General features: G+C 39.2%; 1 protein-coding gene across 1 annotated transcript in view; it reads right to left on the bottom strand.

The window, feature by feature from the left end:
• Window positions 1-20,892, bottom strand: part of LPCAT1 (lysophosphatidylcholine acyltransferase 1) — a 69,162-nt gene that overhangs the window by 36,463 nt on the left and 11,807 nt on the right. Inside the window, exons 2-4 of the mRNA XM_042464388.1 lie at window positions 14,236-14,378; window positions 9,330-9,544; window positions 1,691-1,803 (exon numbers count right to left, since the gene is read on the bottom strand). Coding sequence (XP_042320322.1) covers window positions 1,691-1,803; window positions 9,330-9,544; window positions 14,236-14,378 — 471 coding nt within the window. The remainder of the gene's footprint in view (window positions 1-1,690; window positions 1,804-9,329; window positions 9,545-14,235; window positions 14,379-20,892) is intronic.

Here is a 20,892-nt window from a genome sequence, read left to right as displayed (position 1 = left end):
ATGGCAAAGATTTTCTTGTTCAGACAGGCATTTCCTCCTGGGTTTTATATTGTTCTGCAATTTTACTGAATTGCATCCCTAGTTTCATTATTGTTAGCAGCTCTGAAGTGATGTGCAAATACCAGAAGGATGAGATAAGCTTTTAAAAATAAATAAATGCAAGTGCCCAATCTTTCTGAAAACTAAAAATGCTAGCCTTCCTTTTTAGACAGGATTTGTTATATAGCTATTATTTAATATTTTATCTGCTGTATCTGTCTGTTTTTATCCTAGTGTTATCCACTTACAGCTATATCGGCTTGTATCCAGTGCTAGGCACATGCCTGTGGAAAAGAGGAATGGAGAACGCACACACACACCCTTTCCACTGCAACACCCTGAACACTCCAAAATTGGCTCTGGAGAGCTGGATAGGGAAATATGTTTTTAGTGCTGAAGAGGGCTACAGGGAAAAGCAGTAGAAAATCCTAATGACAGAATCATAGGGCCCATACAGACAGGCCAAAATAAAGCTGCTTCGGGTCACTTTGGAGGTATGCTGTTTAAATGACACATGCATCTCAAGAGGCCAGAAGCTGCGCTCCAGTCCTTAGCGTGGCTTTGGCGCAGCTTCTGACCTCTTAGGAAGCATACATCATTTAAACAGCATACCTCCAAAATGACCCGAAGCAGCTTTATTTTGGCCAGGCTCATAGAGTTGAAGAAACCACAAGGTCCATTCAGTCCAACCCCCTGCCATGCAGGAATACAGGATGACAGCACTACCAACAGATGGCCATCCAGCCTCTGTTTAAAAATCTCCAAGGGAGACTTTGCCACACTCCAAGGGACTGTCAAAGAGTTCTGTCTGTTAGGAAGTTTGTACTGATGTTCAGGTGGAATCTCTTTTTCTCTAATGCTACCATGAATATTATGTAGGATTTAGGTTACTGCATTTCATTATCTGTTTTGATGGCTGCCGGCTGCCTGAAGTGCTGTGTAAGCACTAAAAGGTAAAACAGAAGGTTTTTTCCTATGTACAGAAAAAAATCAATAATGCCCATCCTCAAAACTTGTATGGTTTTGCCTCTAGTGTATTTTTTTTAGTGAAGATTTTGATATAATGTAATTGCTAGATGAGGTTGATTTGACTTTTAAGTTTTTTGTTTTAAAAAATGTACAGTCACCCCTCCTAACTCATGGATATGAGATCCACGACCTTGAATATCCAGAGGGGTGATCTCTGCTATTTTCAATGGTGCGTGCACTCAGCGGCATGCCCCATTCAAGCCTATGGGGCTTGAATATGCGTGACCTTCCATTTTCGCGGGAGGGGGATCCGGAATGGATCCCAAGAGAAAACAGAGGGCCAACTGTATAGCCTTTTTTGTCAGATGCTGGTACCAACAAAACTATCGAAGCAGCAAAATGGTCATCAGAAAATAAGAATCAGCAGATGGTTATTGGTCTCTGCTTGAGGATCCCTTGAAAAGCCATGTCTTGTCAAAATGTATAAATGAACTTTTAAAAAAATAAATAGAAGAATGAGCATTCTTTCACCTAGGCTTCCCAACTGAAAAATCCAAATCTTGGTATTCATCTATCATAGTCAGTCTGTGGAGGAACAGGGAATGGGATCATTGGCATTGGCTGGAATATAAAACATAGATGATATTCTTTAACTTTAAATCACAAGATATTTTATCATTACCTGTGGCCATTTTCCATTCGATTGAGCACGCCGTCTTATCTCCTCAACAGTTTTTCTGCGAGAATCCTGATCTGATCGAGATACAAACACAGGTCGGATGTATTTGATCAGAGCTGGAAAGAAACACAGAAATGTCAACATCTTTAAGTATGTGAAGGCAAAGACTTTCATGGCTGGAATCCATAGTTTTTTTGTGGGATCTTTCAGCTATATGTCCGTGTTCAGGAAGCGTTTCTTCCTGACGTTTCACCATTGCCAGTATTATCTGAAGATGTCAGCCACAGGTGCTTGCAAAACGTCAGGAATAAACTCTTCCTGAACAAGGCCACATAGCCCGAAAATCCCACAAAAAACTATCTCTAAGTATATTGGGCAATACAGTGGATATAATTTTGCAACTATTTTCTTCTATACTGGAAAAGTTATTAATTTTACCTTTTCCCTCTACCTATAAATAAATAAATATTGGTATTTTATTGATGTCATTGTGTGACTTTCAGTCATTTCTGACTTATGGTGACTCTCATGTGAACCTATAATGTCCCCCCCCCCCTTTGGCAAGATTTGTTAAGAGATGCTTTTGCCTTTGCCTTCTTCTCAGACATAGGAGTTTATCACACAGGGGAGAAAGCATCGTGCTCCCGTATTTTTCCCCTGTTACCATTGTGCAATTGCGAAGAAGATGATTACATGATGTCGGGATGATCGCGTTGCCCACAAGTTATCAAAGTGTCATGTTCCCGTCAAATTGTATTAATTTTTTAAAATGTTAATAACATTTCAAAAGCGTGATCTATATGTTATTACCACAAGTGTGTACTTACAAAGCACTACAATTGCACAATTGCACATTTCTGCAATTGTGGTTTCATTCCCAGCTTGCTATTCGAAATAACAGCAATGACGGTTGGGGGAGAGGGAAGAATCGCCAGGATATCTCTTCTGCGCCTGTGCAGAGACTACAAAAATGGAACCATAACGCTATGTAAACTAAAAGCGCTCTTATTCTGTAATTAATGTGGAACTGCATTGCTTTTGGTTTAGGTGTGATCATCTCCCATTACTGTTTTCTTGCTATTGCGCAATGGTAACAGAAAAAAATGGGAGCATGACGCATTCTCCCCCATGTGATAAACTCCTGAGAGAGTGTGACTCGTTCAATCAGTGGGTTTCTATGGCCAAGCAGAGACTTAAACCCTGGTCTCCATAGTCAAATACTCAAAGCACTACACCATGTTGGCTCTCTTTTTAAAATACATTTTTTCCCTTTTAAAAAAAACTTTTGTGAAATAAGAGTTTAGTTTAAACTTGTTTTACATTACTATTAGCCACTTTGAATCCAATCTCAGGGAAAAGATGGCTTAAATAAATAAATATTGAAACATGCCAGCATATCTTACACAGACATGAAATAGGGCCACAAACAATAAAATCACTGAAATGTGATTTTAGCTGTACTATGATGCCTGATACTGTACTTACTCTGGAGTCATTTTGGACTGCATTAGTAAAAACCTGTTCCTCACAAGAAAAGCTCTATGACTTATAAGCTTTTTCTTAGGAACCTTAATCCTGTACTCCAAACAGAACTGAAATAATGCTAATGGTCTCTTCAAATATAGCATTGTGAACTCAGCTGCGAAGTAGACATATGAAACTCCCCTGCTCCATCCTCCCATGCTGTTCATCTCCTCAAATTTAAATGACATGCTGCACATCATAATAGAACTATTCTAATACTAATGAGTCTGCCAATGTATTCTACTGAACTCTAGGCATGGTATTATGCTCCTAATGCAGTAAACAAGAGGCCATTGACCTAAGTTGAAGTGAAAGTATGATGGTCAGAGGCTGGTTCACTGTCAAATTAATGCTGATAGCATAAATAAATGTATTGTTTCCTTCTCTAGGACTAAACATGTGGAAAGGCAAGTTAATCCGATGGACCTGAAATTTCAGCAGTTTAAAATAATGTCTGGATGTGTGGTTAATTATATAATAAATACAATAAATAAAGTAGATACGTTGCACTGAATTTGACAGCCAGACAGTGTTATGTCATATTGGACTATACAGTAGTCTTGTTGCAAAAACATAAAATGTTGGAGTAAGAAGGAGGCAGTTATTAAATCTTTGTATATACTGATCCACAACACCTGACAAAGAGTCCTCCCCCCACCAAATACATTTCAGTCCACTGTAAACTCTGCATGCTTTCCCTACTTCCAATGAATTCTACGCTGGAATTCACAGGAAGTGGTTGAAATTAAAGTGACTTTAGTCTCAAGTTTTCTTTCGTTCTTTTACTAATGTGTAACCGGAGGGGGGGAAAAGCACAAACCCAGAAACTATATATAGTGTAGCTTTCCAAGATTTTTTTTAAAAGCCAGATGACCCAGATACAAAATGCTTCTGCCTTCTATTTGCTACATCTGCTTAGGTTCTATACAAGACCAAAGGTATTGCATGGTGAGCGATTTAGTGAGACATTTTTGTGAGATACTGTGAGATATTTAGCCTTCTCTGTCAGAGCACTCTGGTGCCACCACAAACTACAAATCCCAGGATTCCACAGCACTGAGCCATGGCAGTTAAAGTGGTGTCAAACTGCATTATTTTTGCAATGCAGATTAGACCATAGAGGCAAAGGCAATATGCAACAGAATTTCAAAATATCAACCCAAAATACCCTCATTGAAATGATAGACGTTGCTAACAGTTTTATCCAATGAAAGATCTTCCAGTGATATTCTGTGTCAGAAACAGAGTAGACATGCTGGGTGTAAATCTATTTCAAAGGGGGCTCACCAGGTTAACAGCATATTAATGCACTCATCAAAATCACACAACAACAACAACAACAACAATAATAAAAACAGTAACTACAAGATAAAATTGAAACACACCAAGTACAGAGCCTACCCACTTAATTAGTGTGTACCTACTAATGTGTGTAAAAGCAAAACCACTTTAGGAGAAGAAAATTTATAGCAAAGAATTGGTGGGATATGAGATAGTGTTTTTCCCACATATTTCTACACTCCAAATCCTCCCCTACCCCAAATTCAAAATAATGAAGTAGGGAAAAAGCTAACTGTTCCTTTATTTGCCTGTCATATAATGTTCCCATATCCAGAGTGATTTTGCTTTTAAAAATAATAGATATTGGATTAGCATATATCTCTGTACAGAGTGCAAAAGACGTCAGAGGAAGTCAGTTTGCAAGCAGGGCTAATTCAGTATTGTATTCCCTTGGTTTCTGAAGTTTAAATATGATGAAGTTACACAACATATTAGAGGTAAGAGCTGCAGCTCAAAGTTTTATCAATATTTTATCAATAAATTTCATTTCTGTAAACTAGTCCAAGTGAGTAGACACAGAAACGACAGTACAAATAATTCTAGGAAAAACGTATTGCCAAATTACTCTTGCGTATAAAAATATGCTGGCAGTTACACAATACAAATTACTCAGAACACATCAAAGCAAGTTTGGATCTTACAGTGGGGATCTCATGCACTTTCTTCTTGGGGAATACACTTTCAAATTTAAGGACTCAAGAAAAGCCAAGCTCGAGCAGACGAAAGGATTATTTAGTCCATATGGTCCACCAGTTGCTGATAGAAAAACTACTAGCAGGACATGAATGCAGCCTTAAGGTACACGTCTTCTGACTGTGTATCTCCATCATAAGTAGACACTAGTAGACCACCTTGTACAAATTTGTCCAGTCTCCTCTGAGGGGATGACAGATGTATCCTGTTTCTCCCAGTAACCTGTTCCCAATGGCAGCAGATGTTGCCTCTCTCGATAGAATTTGATACTGCCATGTTTTATATTCCCTCCACTAAAGTGTGCGTGTGTTGTGTGCCTTCAAGTAGTTTCTGACTTCTTCATGGTTGAAAAATACATGGAACATGAAACTGAAGACATGATAGTTTAAAATGATTTTTCTTGCTTGTTTGCTGGAGGAAAGAGGATACAAATGCAACAAGCAAGAAAAATCATTTTAAAATATCATGACTTCAGTTTCATGTTCCATGTATTTTTCAACCATGAAGAAGTGTGAATTGCCATGTGATGTCAGCCTCCCTCCTGCCTTAATCCTAAATCTAGTGAAAAAAACCTTTGGGATTAAATCTACCTCTATTGCAATAACTGAGTTAAGTGAAATTCCATGCACCAAGTTGCCATGCTAAATGCTGTTTAAATTCTTTAGTTACACTTCATGTCTAAAAATGCTTAGACCAGAGCAAGTTCCTTCACTTTCGTTTTAGGAAGAAACATAAGTAGGGAAGAGTCCAATCTACCATTTATTTAATGGATAACATGGGAGTCAGGGTCAGAGGGATTTCCCAGCAGACTATGGATCATTAATTAAATAGACACCCTGAGGTCTTGCCATTCAACAACAGACCAACACAGAGATTAAAATAGAAATCACTTCTTCTTAACCAAGAGTCACACAGTATACCCCACTCACTGCCATGCCAGCATTCTCTGAAGATGCCAGCCACAGATGCTGGCAAAACGTCAGGAATAAACTCTCCCAGAACACGGCCACATAGCCTGAAAAACCCTCAAAAAACTATGGATTTTGGCTGTAAAAGCCTTCAATTTCACAAATTAAGCTAATTATTATATCTGTGGCAACAATATGCACTCTGCTGAAAAAGTACCTTTTTGTTTCTCTTCAGCTTTCCTTTAGTTTCATAGGATATCCTCAACTCTTCGTATTGTAAAAAAGGAAAAGACTTCTTTCTATGCATTTTCTACCACACACAGTTCTTTATAATGTCTCTTCATGGTCACTTCTGCCCCTAACTAAATTATCCAAAAACACAGTTGTCTTTTCTTGTAAGAATGAAAATTTTGGTTCCTCTTTTTGGACATTTTCCATCTTTACAGTATACTTCTAAAATAAGTGACCAGATCCACACCCAAGGAAGAATACACTAAGGCCTCACTCCCACGTACAAATAATTCGGTTTCCGATCTGAATCAATGAATCGGTTCAGCAGCAGAGCATCATTCACACTACATTTGCGCAAATCAAAGCCCTCTTCCACAGCTCCTTCCCCCCCCCCCCCCGGTGAAGGCCGACGCTCCCAGTCCAGGCAATATGCCAAGGAAGAAATGGTGGTCTGGGAAGTGGTTGTGGCAGCCGCAGCCATTGCAGCAGCCACATTTGGGCAGATAGCCCCCCCACTGGTAAGCTTGGGAAGAGGGGCAAGCCCACTTTACCCTCACCCATAGCATGCAAGTCAACAATTACATCATAGGATGAAGATTTGAATCCGCACTTAGTTCACTCTTGCGCTGAATCATGAAAGACGCAGAAAAAATGAGCATCAAAATGATGCATGTTATATTGGTCTAGCGGAGGGCCCCCCTCTTCAAACTGCTTCAGCGATTTGGATTAAGTATAAACCAGAGTCATTTAAACCAGCTCGCAAACCAGTTTAAAATGTAGTGGGAATGTGGCCTAAATTTACAGGGAGTTTTATTTTTCTTATTAGCCCCTGACATGGAATTTGCCATTTTATAGCCGCATATACTAGATTTGCTTTGAGATTTTCAACATGGCCACAAGATCTCTCTTCTCTTTTATCAGTGCCAATTCCTCAGACTAGCTGTGGGTTTGTGAATCTAGGATTCCCCTCCCCACCCCTGGAAGGGACTTCACTGTATACCCAATTCTGATTATATGCACATATATTTAAAATTGTAATTATGGTATATTTAAATACATTATTGCTCTTAATGCTTTCATTAACATGCTCTAGTTTCTCTTTTTGACATCCATTATCGTCAGCTTAACAAGAGTTGATCAGTTTTGTTCTCATTTAGAGAAGACTTTCATTTTGGGGAAAAAACTGTTTTGCTTTTCCATCTTCCTTGCCTCTCCATGTTATCTATGCTAGCACTATCTTGGACTTGGTACGTTTCCAATGCATAACATTAGAGTACATTGATACTGTACTCCAGTTGATCTTTTACCATCTGAAGTTTGATGGACTACTTGCAGAAAAACTGGAGAAGAGAATATGATGGGACTTGGAATGGCTTTTGCTGTTCTGAGAAAAACAACGGTTGTTTTGTCTGCTGCTTTCTATAAGTTCTTCCTATATTTGCCAGTCTGCAAATGATCTAGACTAAAATAAAACTCTGAACTATTCTTCAATCCCTTTGTTACCCGGAGAATTGTTGTTGTTGTTTTTGTTGTTGTTGTGTGCCTTCAAGTAATTTCCAACTTATGGAGACCAAAGCCACCCCTATCACAGGATTTTCTTCAGAGGGAGCTTGCCATTGCCATCCTCTGAGGCTGAGAGAGTGAGACTTGCCCAAGGTCACTCAGTGAGTCAGGATTTGAACACAGGTCTCCAGAATCACAATCCAACACTCAAATCACTATGCCACTCTAGTATATACAATATAATATAATATACAAAGTAAATAAATCATAGGTAGCTGTATATCCTTAATAATAACCCTAACCATCTACTCATCTTCCCATGTTACTTATTAACAGTGTTGTGTCTTCAAAATTTCTACAGAAGAGCACCTAACCTGGTAATTCTTTATTGTAGTAATGGCTACTGAGGTAGTAGTGACCACCACATTTTCTTATTTTAGGAATATCATGGAGATATACAGATAAAAACTAAACAGTTGGATCTGTCCTTGATGTAAAGATCAAGATGAAAAGGGCTCAGGATGATAAACAGAAGGAGATCCACTGCAACACAGGATGTTCAAATTTAAGGAAACATATTATTTACAAAACACTACCAATGTATACAGCACTGTACAGTATAAAGAGACAACAATGGATGGACAGGACAGGAAGCAAAAGAATGACAGGGAAATGGAAATGGGGTAATCAGGTAAGCACTATGCAATTGTTTAATTTAAAGGAAAGTGGACAAAATATAATTCTGCTGCTGTACTAACCATTCTGCTGCTCAACAACTTTCCTTCCTGAGCTAGTGTTAGCCATGATGTTGGGGGTCCCTCCCTACCTTGCTGTGTTGGAAAACTTCAACAACCATGCTGAGACCTTTCCGTCACAGGCAACTCAGGTCTTCATGTTCTCCATGACAACCATGGGTCTGTTACAAACAGTAGCTGGCACCAGCCATCCTAAGCCTAGTGTTTTGTGCTAGGTGGGAAGATGGTGATCTGGGCATGGAGGAACTTTCCATTGTCACACACAGACCACTGCCTAGTAGAATTTAGACTCACTGGGACTTGACACCTCTGAAGTGGCGAGGAACCTATTAAAATGGTTCATACCAGGAGATCAATGGACCCAAACAGTTTCCTCATGGCTCTTGGCAGGTGCTCCTGTTGAAGCTCTGGTTGATTTTTGGAATGGAGAATGACAGAATAAAAACTAGTAGATAATCTTCATGGAATTAGACTTGACCTCTGAGCCACAATTACAGTCTTGTATCCAGCAATAAAGCATTTACAAAGGAGCAACAACCTTTTATTTTCTAAGATGGTCCATAAAATATGTTTATATTCTTTCTTTACACTTATTGATTTCATTAATATCTTCGGTCTGGCAATTCATTACCAAATCCAAATCCAAATCCAATTCCATTATATAGAAGGTAAAGATTTCCAACTTACTTCCCCAAACAGGGATGTCTTTGCTTTCTGCTTTCATGACAATGGAAGCCATGGTCATTGTTACTGGTATAGCATCGAAGTATGAGGAATGGGGAGCCAGAGTCAATATTGCTGCTTCAGTGGGCAACGCCTGCCTGCCCTTCACATTTATCCAATGGAATCCACCAGCGAGCCACATTGTCCTCATGATTGCCTTCAGCAAGACATCCACAACCCTGAAAACAATCAGATACCACAGATGCAGAAATATTAGCACAGTGTTGTTACTTTAAAATACCAAACACATGAGCAATTCTACCTGGTTAATTGGAAAATAAGAATTGGTATCAAAAAGCACTTTAAGTTCTTCCTTTTCTGAAAATGTTTCAACATTGTGTTGTTATGCTATGTTTCAGAGCTCAAGATAGCTAAACTGTAAAAATTTAAACTACGTTCCTCATCACCCTTATGGAGACTTTAACTACAAAGTTGCTCAAATGTAGAGGGTGGCAGCACATCAGAGTGGAACAGGACTTACTGTATGAAGGAACATATTCTTCCCTGTGAGCCTCACCAGACTGAACAATTTATGGGAAAGCAATTTTTTTTGGTACCTCTATCTTTAGAGGTATATTTGGCGGAGATGCAAAACAGGATACTCTTGGTGGCCAAAATAGGATACTTCCTGTCATGACAGGCTAGCTATACTGTCTCTCTTTTGTCCTTCTAAAGAGTAAGAAAAATCATTTTTATTCAGACAAGTTTCTGGCCTTTTAATCAACTCTTCTGTCCTCTGGGTTTTGTTTTTGCATGCATGCACATCCTTGTCTGACAGTTGTGGCAATTAGGAACAATACTCCCTCTACTCTGAGGCAGAGTAATTGGAAGGACTAGAAACAGGTAGTCACTGAAGGCATACCAAGACAGCTATTTTAAAGCAACCAAATGCACTTCCAATGTTCGTAAACATCTACACCTCTAGACCCTGTCTATCCCTGTCAATGCCAGTCACATATGGTGGACTAAACAGGGCAAACTCAACAATTCCATGTCCGGAAAAGATGTACACTATGTACCTTCCTTACACTTCTGTTCAACATACAAATACACTAAAAGATGGATATTCATTTTTCTATAATAAGTGAGCTTGTGGCCTCCTGTCAACAAGTGCTGTTGCTGTGTGCCTTCAAGTTATTTTCAAATTATGGGGATCCTAAGGTGAACCTATCATGGGTTTTTCTAGGGCTGAGAGTGTGAGATCTGCCCAAGGTCATCCAGTAGGTTTCTGTAGCCAAGTGAGCAACTGATCCTGGTCTCCACAGTTGTAGTTCAAAGCTCAAATCACTACACAGCGCTGACTCTCTCTGTCAATAATGCAAAGAGCTAAATCTCAACAATGACCACCATTCATGCTTATTCCTCATTTGCAAGCAGATACAGTCACTTCTCCAACTGTGTCTCTATACTGGAAATACAGAAACAAGGTATTTATTGTGAAGTCAAAGGCTTTCATGGCCGGCATCATCCATAGTTTTTTGTGAGTTTTTCAGGCTCTGTGGCCATGTTCTAGAAGAGTTTATTCCTGATGTTTCGCCTGCATCTGTGGCTGGCATCTTGAAGATGCCAGCCACAGATGCAGGCGAAACATTAGGAATAAACTCTTCTAAAACATGGCCACAGAGCCCGAAACCTACCCCCCCACACACAAAAGAAGTTATTGATTCATTTTCCTGTTGTAACTGTCAATGTCAACGACAATTTAATAGTTTGCCGTGCTCCAAGTTTCTTCATATATATTATTTTTCTGCAACCCTTAAAAAGTCCCTGTAAAGGAGGTGAATGCTATTCCTATATTTTAAATGAGGGCTCAGGACAAGGCAGAATGATGACATTCTAGGCTACCCTGTCATTCAAACTGTGCATGTTCTGGCTCATAGCTCATTCTCTCAGCCTCAGCTAAATGGGCTATGTGATGCATTATTTACAAAATAAATGTATTATTGTTTACTTTAGAAGTTTGACCACTACTCAACTATTGTCTCCAATTGAGATAATATTATAAGACAACAAACTTGAAGATGACATGTTTTCCATAAATGCATGAAAAGTATGCTAGGATCCAAGACACATTCTCCCACATATTCTCCTTATCATCTCTGAAGCTGATAAAGCCATTTAAAATTTGAATATTCTCTCCAACTAAATGTTTGCCCAAAGATTCTAAATTGTAAATCTTTTTGGCTTTACCCTCCTTCAGCTTCACCATGTTTGCTGCCAGGAAGTAGATCTCCCTTGTGCTTACAGACACCAGTTTGCTGTTATGTAATCTCTCTGTTTAGTAGCTCAAGTCACTCTCTGTTTAGTAGCTCAAGTCACTACTTTCCTCCTCCAAGTAAGGATTTGGTTAAGAGGAAAAGGACCAAAGTGCTCAAGAATACACACTTATCCATACAACCACTTTGGCCACAGCAGCAGAAGCCTTTCCACAAGATCTCAGTAGGCACAAGCCTAATCTAGATATTTAAACCACTTCCTCCTCTTTTAAGATGCTGCTCCAAGTCTGACAAAGTTTGCCATGCAGATAACAGCACACTCTCTCAGATGACTGTTCATGGTTTAGGAAACACAACACTGCTCAGCAGCTCTCTTGCATTTCTACCCAATCAGATGTACCCTGTATTAATCCCAGGATTAGCACTGAAGAGCTCAGCACGTAGAGATGACAAATGGAAAATCTTTCAGAGGAAGCACCACCCTCAAGATCTTGTAAACACTTCCGGCAACTCATCTTTGGGTACCAAATAAAGCAGTTAAGTAGTTTATGCAAACAGAGACACATCCAGCAAGGCTTATGACAGACACGACACTGAGGATACACTGTGTAGCAGAAAAGGAAAGATAAAATAAAATTTGCAACATAGATAAAATAAAAAGAAAGGAAAGGAAAACATTTGCAACATAGACAAATATGAAACCTTGATGGCTGCTTTATGTAATTAAAATGCCGTTTTAGAAGGCAACATCTTCAGCATGGAAGCCATGGGCTGCATCTGTACTGCAAAAATAATCTAGTTTGACATCCCTTTAACTGTCATGGCTCAATGCTCTGGATTTCTGGGAATTACAGTTTGTCATGGCACTAGCGCTTCCTGGCAGAGAAGGCTAAATGGCCCACCAAACTACAGTTCCCAGAATTCCATAGCACTGATCCATGGCAGTTAAAGTGATGTCAAACTGGATTTTTTCTGCAGTGTGGATGCAGCCATGGGAAATTGGAGAGTTATTTACCACTTTCATTCTGCACAACTCCCTCTGGGTAACTGAGAACTGGTTCATGGATTAGTCATGCATTTTTTAAGTGAACTGACCAGATCTGCTCTTCTCAGACCAATGCACAAATCAGAACACACCTATTATTTGGGTCTGTAATGCCCTGAATCTTGTGATAGAGTTGTTGGCTCAAAAAAGTACTAAATTGCACATACAAACATGCATCTTGGGTGAATCTATCTATCTATCCATGGCGTGGCTAGAGAAAAGAAAAGTGGCTCCTTTTTGCGCTGCCGCAAATAGCGGGCGGTGGTGCAAGCACGTCACTGCTGTGTGGTTCCATCTGGAGGCCGCACAGCAGTGATGTCATCGCTATGCATGCCATCTATTTGGCGCTGTGCAGCCAGGACACTCTTGTCATGTGCGAGGGGAGTGTGAGTGGGGGCCCCCTTGCACATGACGAGGGTGTCCTTCGAGGCCCATCTGTCCTGGGCCCATAATACATGTTTTAGCCTAAAAAGCATACAAAATTCCTACTCTTATTTTAAAAATGCATGGAAATTTTTGGGCAGTTTCTTAAAAAATGAAATAACAAAATCAAAGGTTAATGCAACAACAGGACAAAATAGATTTATGAATAAACATATGAAACTGACACAAACCAGAAATTGGCTGATCCATCTGTCCCTATATATTCCCTAAGACAGTCCCCTAAGGATATCTATTTTTTCAAGCATATGTCCAGAATCCTAAAGGTTGGTGTGTGTGTGTGTGTCACACTTTTCTGCTCTAAGTCAGCTTCTCAGCACTGGGATAAAAATATAGGCCATTCCTTAAAAGCACCGGGATAAAAATATAGGCCATTCCTTAAAATAATTTCAAAATTGTTTCTGTTGTTGTGTGCCTTCAAGTTGTTTCTCACTCACTGAGACCCTAAGATGATCGTATCACAGGGTTTTCTGGACCTGAGAGTATGTGACTTGCCCAAGGTTACCCAGTGGGTTTCCATGGCCAAGCAGGGAATCGAACCCTGATCTCCAGTCGCAGTCCGACACTGAAACCACTATATCACATTGGTTTTAAATATAATTTAAATATAATTTAAAAATATAATTTAAATATTAACCTATAAAAATGTTACAGGCTTAATGTCAAATTATAATGAATAGCTGCTGTGAGAAAACCTGGGCATAGCACAGTCCAATTCTTTTGTACTTTTAATTGTTTGTATAGCCAATGGAGTTCAACAGTATTAGCTAAGTGTGCAGAGGACCAGCCTATCAGCTGTTATCATTACTAATCAAAAACATTGTGGAGCTCAGTCTATTTCCCCTCTTAAGAGTTTTTTTTTTGTACTAAAGAAATAATGGGGAGATAGGAAAAGATCACAAATAAGGGAGGATCTCATCTGGCTTCAACACTCCCACCCCCACAAAACTCTGAGGATGAGGCAGAGTAACTGCATAATAAAAATCTTGCCTGGACACACTCTGAACCCTCTACTACACAAAAATATTCAAGTGTTTCATTTTGCAATAGATCTGTTTCACAATTGTTAAGTCAAAATAAATATAAAAACTGGCAAGCCGTTCTAAAAGTACTTGAGGCATTGCATTCCAGGGAGAAGTCAGCAAGTAAAATGAATACAGTGACTTACTTTCGCCACCAGGAAAGGGGCTTTTCTAATTGCTTCTCAGCAGATCCTATTGATGCAATGAATGCAAAAGGCCAGGCCAACAGCATCATAAAAGCAGCAAAGAACAGCCGGATGGGGAACAGGGTCAATGTCATGAAGGCAATCTGAAAAATCCAAGGAATTTAGTTGTTTTAAGAATGGATGAGATGGATACAAGTTAAACAATATTTGTAAAAATTGTTAGCTGATGACCATCTTCAAAGCAAAAATACATTTCAGCTGTATCCCTGCCCAACTTCCTTATTTTAGGGACTTTTTTATACTCCTTGTTCAAGTGATTCTAAACTCTTGTGTTACAACAGTATTACCTGTTAAACTATAACAAGGAATAAAATTTATTTATTTATTTATTAACATATTCAATCTTATCCTGTATCACAAAATGTCAGGGTGGAATATTTCAAACAGTGGTAAAATGCCCGCTCTAAAAATGAATAAGATAGATTTAAAATAACCACACCTAAATTCCAAGAGATTTTGAACACATTTCAGGAAAAAACTGTTTTTAACAAGAGTATACAGAGGTTTCTCCACATTTGCTGGGGTTAGGGGTGAAGGCCCCCCGTGAATGTGGAAAAACTGCAAATAAAAAAACACCATTCTTTTTACCTGAGAGAACACCTCTCTAGGTATCTCCAGGTCCTCCAGTGCAATTCTATGGTCAACATTTACCAGAAGTGGACCATAGAATCATGCTGGAGGACACACAAATGCCTAGAGAATTATTTTTCTAGGATTCTCTAGTTCACTCTATGGTCAATTTCTGGCAGAGTTGCACTGGAAGACCTAGATGTTCCTAGAGAGAATGTACAGTACTCCCTCTGAATTTTCGGGGGATCCATTCTGGACACACACACACACCCCCATTAATTTGGAAATCTGCAGATATTCAAGCCCCATAGGCTTGAAAGGCTGCACGTGCCATTGACTTTAATGGAGGTCACCCCTCCGCAAATAATCAAAATCGTGGATCCATGAAACTCATGAAAATGGAGGAGCGACTGTATTAATCAAAACTGCAAATAATCAAATCCAAAGGCAGAAGATAATCAAGTGATGCCCATTAGTAGAATGTGTGCAGACATCAGCAAAATACAGTGACCCCTTGGTATCCACTAGGCAGGGTTTGATTCTAAGATTCCAAAGTCCATGGATGCTCAAGTCCCATTATATAGATGGAGAAGTAAAATGGTATCCCTTACATAAAATGGCAAAATCAAGTTTTGCTTTTTGAAGTTTGTTTGTGTGCACAAATATTTTCAAATGTTGGATGGTTGAATCTGTGGATACGGAGGATTGACTGCTGTTGTCGTTAACTGCCTTCAAATTGACTTCGACCCATAGTGACCCTATGAATGAGAAACCTCCAAGTTGCCCTATCCGCAACGCCCTGTTCAGCTCCTGCAGATTCACGGTCATGACTTTCTTGATTAAATTTATCCATCTGGAATATGGTGTTCCTCTTTTCCTATTGCCCTCCACTTTACCATGCACTATAGTCTTTTCTAATAAGTCTTTCCTCTCATGATATGGCCAAAATAATGTATGTATGGATCAATTAATGTACTGACTGTACATAAATTAAAACCAACAGATTTTGGAACATTATGGGGAAATATATACTTTATTTTTTACACAAACTGAAATATAAGAGCATGTAGTTCATCTGTAGTTTGCATACTATGCCTGAGTATTGATTTTAATCCCCCTCTCTCCAATTCTGTCTCTTAAAAGGGAGAGCACCAAAATTTGTTCTGTCTTGGTAACAGTCTTCATGAGGAAGGGCTGCTATGGGGTATCTCTTGGCCAAATTTTACTGTATGTATTAGATTTTTATTCTACCATTCTTTTGAGGTAAAAGGGCAAAGTCCACAGTGGGCATTTCATTTTATCCTTCCAACACACCTGTCCACAAAGATTCTGTCCAGCACACCACCGAACGCAATGCACTCGTCTGCACAGTACAGGCATTAGATATGGAGATGGCAGGATTTGCATTTATTCCATTTGGAAAAATAAGAAATTTTCAATTTCACAGAAATCCTGTTAAGGGTTGCCACTACTGTCTTCACAGATAGAAGAGCATCAAATAACTTTTCTTATCATAACTAACTCCTTCCTTCTCCCTCCCACCTCATATAAAGTGATGATAATTATTGCTCTTATTGATAGTTCCAATCCAAGTTATTTATGGCATTGGCAACATTCATTCATACAAGTAGTTTACAGCAGTTTTTGGTAAAATAATTATAAAATCATGATCAGAATAGAAACACCAAGATAAAATGAAGTGCCTAGAATGAATTCCTCATTTAATATCATTTTCTTGCCAAATTTCCTGTAGTATATATATTTGTAACATTTACTATAAACATATCAAGGTACCTTATTTTTTTTATTTTATCCTCCTCTATAACCTTCAGCAGGTTTTTTAACACAGAAAAGCAGAGATACCAATAGAAATCTGATACCAAAGGTCTCTGTAAGTTCATCTAATTGCATCCTAAACCCAAGCACACAAAAAATGTGCTAACGCTTCAGTGATCTGGAAAGCGATTTGTTTTCTATCCAGGAAAAAGCTTGAACTTTCTTCTTGTATGAGTAGTGAAAAGACATTTAAGAGAGGAGATACAGGAATAGCAGTACGAATTAAAATCTAAGGAGGCAAGAAGCTGGTAGCATGAACTTTCGTAGACTTGAACCTACTTCCTCAGATGCATAGAAGTGGAGTGGAGAGTCCAGAAACAAATCTATATAAGCCAGCTGTGTGTGAGAACGACAATTGAAATTCAAAATTTTGTGGGTATGGAGATGAGGTGGCAAGTTCAATTTTAATGATGGGATGGTGGGGGGGGGGGCAAAGGCAGGAGGAAGGATCCTCTTCCTTCCATCTTCCAATATCCTTCCTTCCTTCTACCTTCTGACATCCTTCCTACTGCCTTTGTCCTCCAACAATCATTATAATTGAAATTGAACTTGCCACCTCCTCTCCATACCCACAAGGTTTTGAATTTCAATTGACATTCTCAAACACAACTGGCTCATATAGGTCTCTCTCTGGACCCATCAGTCCACCTCATGCATCTGAGGAAGGAGGCTCTAGTGTATGAAAGCTCATGCTACCAGCTTCTTTCTTTCAGCATGTCTCAAAGATGCTACAAAATTCTTTTGCATACAGTGTGCCTGCATCATACGTGGCAGGGGCGCCTTACGTGGCTTCCAGTATACTTTGGAAGCTGCACTGGAAGTGATGCTGCCTGACACCATGGGCACAAGCCCCAATTTCCCTTATGTAGGGGTGGGTGGGTGGATCCGGAATGGCTCCCCCGCATCAGGGAAGGGACCACTGCACTGATTTTCCAGATTAACACAGCTTTGTGTTAATACATTGTAACACTCGATTAACCACAACTTCCCATAAAACATTCACTGCCGCCACTCCTAGGTTATGGAATAGCTTGCCGGTGGAGATCCATCTTATCACCACCTTAGATGCCTTTAAGAAGGCACTCAAGATGGATCTCTTCCAGCGGGCCTACCCACCGGATTTTGTATAGAAATCACATTCAAGGTTCCACCCTGACTTTGAGGACACCATGATCTGATGTTTGGATATTTTAAGAAACGAATAGGGATGTGTAATCCAGTATTAGGATTTTATTGTGTGTTGAACTGTATTGTATTTTTAATGTAGTAATCCCACTTCAATCCTCGGAAGAAGCAGGATATATAAATTGAAATTATTGTTGTTGTTGTTGTTGTTGTTGTTGTTGTTGTTGTTGTCTTTAAGTGTTACCTATAATGCCAGTAGAGATGTTCGCTACCTCCAACTCTGAAAAGGGAATCTATGGCGCGTTACAGACCGCCTAAAAGCGGCAATCTGCCGCCGCCGCCGGTTTCTGAGTCTGGGAACCACAGCGGCCAAACCGCGTGGTTCCTGGGCGCAGCGGAAAAGAAGCGTCAAAATGGCGCTTCTTTCTGCGCCCCAGAAGTGGTGGCGTGAGGTGTTAGTCACGCACTCGCGGCATCACTTCCACCACGCGACGTCTGGATGCTATGTGTCCGCGATGTCAAAATGGCACCCCCTATGTGGATGGGCGCCGCCATTTTGTACAGATTCAGTCCGTACTAGGGTTGAGGGGCATCAGGAAGTGACGCCCCTTCCTAACCCTAGTACACAGTATAGGCGTGTCTGTAACGCGCCAAAGACAGAAGTCATAAAGCTCAATAAAGTACCACATGCCATTACAGCATTAATGTTTCTGAAGATCTGTAGAAGCATCTGAGTGAAATGCTGGCATTTACAACCTCTTCACTCATGGTGGCCAGAATGGTCCATTCACTACGTAGTTTTCTCACTAGTATGTCGCAGTAACTTGGAGTACTGTTACCATAGCAAATGAGCATAGCGCTCACACAGCTGGCCATTCCTTTTATGAAACTAAAAGCATCAAGGAGGAAAGGCCTCTGGTATGGATTAGAATGTGTTTGTAGTACATTCAGATGAATGGCTTCATAAAAGCACAATGGTAATTGGATTAATTTTGACATTAACTTTCTCTGATAAATGGCTGCAAGCTTTGACACAGTTCCAGCACCGCATTCAAATCTGTAAGATTTTATTCTCCTGTAACACTGAATCACTATTTATTTATTTTTTTAAAATCCATTCATTATTTTAAAAAAGCTGCAACCCTTCTACAATGTGATGAGGAGTCAATGTGTCTGTCATTTTACAGATAGATTGGTGAGGTACAAAGAATTTGGATGCTAAACACTCAATGCAACTGTTAAATCTCCTCAATAACAAGTTAATGGCATGCTGATTAACACAGAAGCAGATCCAATAAGGAAACATTAACATGTGCACATGAGGATTAAGTCTTGTGATTAAAGATCCTGTTCTATTCCTCCAGTAACAGAAAAGAACTTGATTCAACACAGAGTGCTTTAAAAATATAGTACTGTACATTAATTCCAAGTCTGGGAAAAAAAAGAGTTAAGAATGGGATACAGATCATTAACAACAAGCTGACTAAGATTTCAATAGTGTTTTGGGGTTAAGAATCATGTTACTTGAATGAATAAGGTCAAGGAATCTGTTCTACAACAATCTCTATTTGTTTTACTATTTATGCCAGAGAACAACTTGAAGGATCAGTTTGCCTGAAATTAAGTAGCAGTGCGATACTATCTAAATGAAACAACATGCAAACACAGCTACCAAAATGATGAAGGCTAAGTGCGAGACGTGCATGCTTTCGTAAATAAAATAAGATTAACCACAGAAGAAAACACTGGTTTGAAAACAACTGCTTTAGCACAGTTCTTTTGTAGATCTCAGCAAGGAATACATAACCATGCTGCTATCAACATGCATGCTGTCAAAACCAGACTACATAATATGTGACAAAAATGAAGTACTGTACAGTAGTAATATGTCAGGTTCGAGTTAATTCAAGCACCAATAGGAAGAACTCGATGGAAAATGGAGCTTTCTGCTTAAACCAGAAAAATAAGTACACAGTCGTCATTCTGAGGTAATAATGTCCTATATACATGTGAATTACTGCAACTCTTTCAACTCTTATTAATACATTCTTATTAACCCCATTTGTCAAGAGCACCTGGATGATGGCCTTCAAAGATGACCTAAGAGTCCAGGCAAATACAAGTACAATGTCTTTAGAGAGATGAATTCTTCATAGTTGTTCAAATCTTTTGTTAAATCCACTCAATCAAAAACAGATTTTATCAGTAACTCTTTAGCAGTAAATTGGTAGAGCAAGAAGGAAATATTGAGTGTCTTTCTAAGCCTCTTGCAAGACCAAATTTGCTTGGAATTGTCTTAATAATGCAAACAAAAGGATGAGTGCTACTGCATAGGGATTACAAGTGAACCTTTTATTATATTAAGGTTTCACTGAAGGGCTGGCCCTTCCACTCTTCCCCAAACAAGCATTTTCTTTTTTGCTTGTTATCAATGGCAAGCATTCTTCAGTCTGGGGGAAATAACTGCTTGCCAGGACATTCTTTGTATATACTGTATATTCTCAGAGACTTCCTCCTTTACAATTTTAATCCAAGAGAACGATCCAAGAAAATAGTACTTCTACAGCTGTTTAAAAACACCATCCAGGAAAATAGTACTTCTACAGCTGCTTAAAAACAACAATTGTTGCATTGTTTGCATTTATTTACAATTATCTATTTACAAATATGTATACTGACCCACTCCCAGATTGTCAACAGATTGGCTCAAAGGTACCTACCTACTTGCATCAACACAAGTAGCATTATGTTTTTAGGCAGAATGGAAGTAACTTCCTGAGTCTGTGTAGTTTTAAGAGCATAAAATGAAGCATCTTGGCTTTCAAAGAAGGTATGCAAGTTTGATGAAAACACCAAATTGCTACTAGCAGATGGGCTTCTAAGGCCAAAATAAAAATGATACTACGCGCTATTCACTCTATGAAATTTTAAAACATGAGGGTAATACTTATATCCTGAAGGCACCATGCCATGATTAAATAAAACTGGTAGAGAGATCAGATGTAGTTGAAGCACTGAATCATATACACTTAACATAATGAAAGATATAGTTGATATTCTGTCTAC

The sequence above is a fragment of the Sceloporus undulatus genome, chromosome 4 (genome assembly GCF_019175285.1).
Source record: "Sceloporus undulatus isolate JIND9_A2432 ecotype Alabama chromosome 4, SceUnd_v1.1, whole genome shotgun sequence".
NCBI lineage: Eukaryota > Metazoa > Chordata > Lepidosauria > Squamata > Phrynosomatidae > Sceloporus > Sceloporus undulatus.
Note: the sequence above shows the minus strand (reverse complement) of the source record. Positions and strands in the feature narration are given on the sequence as shown.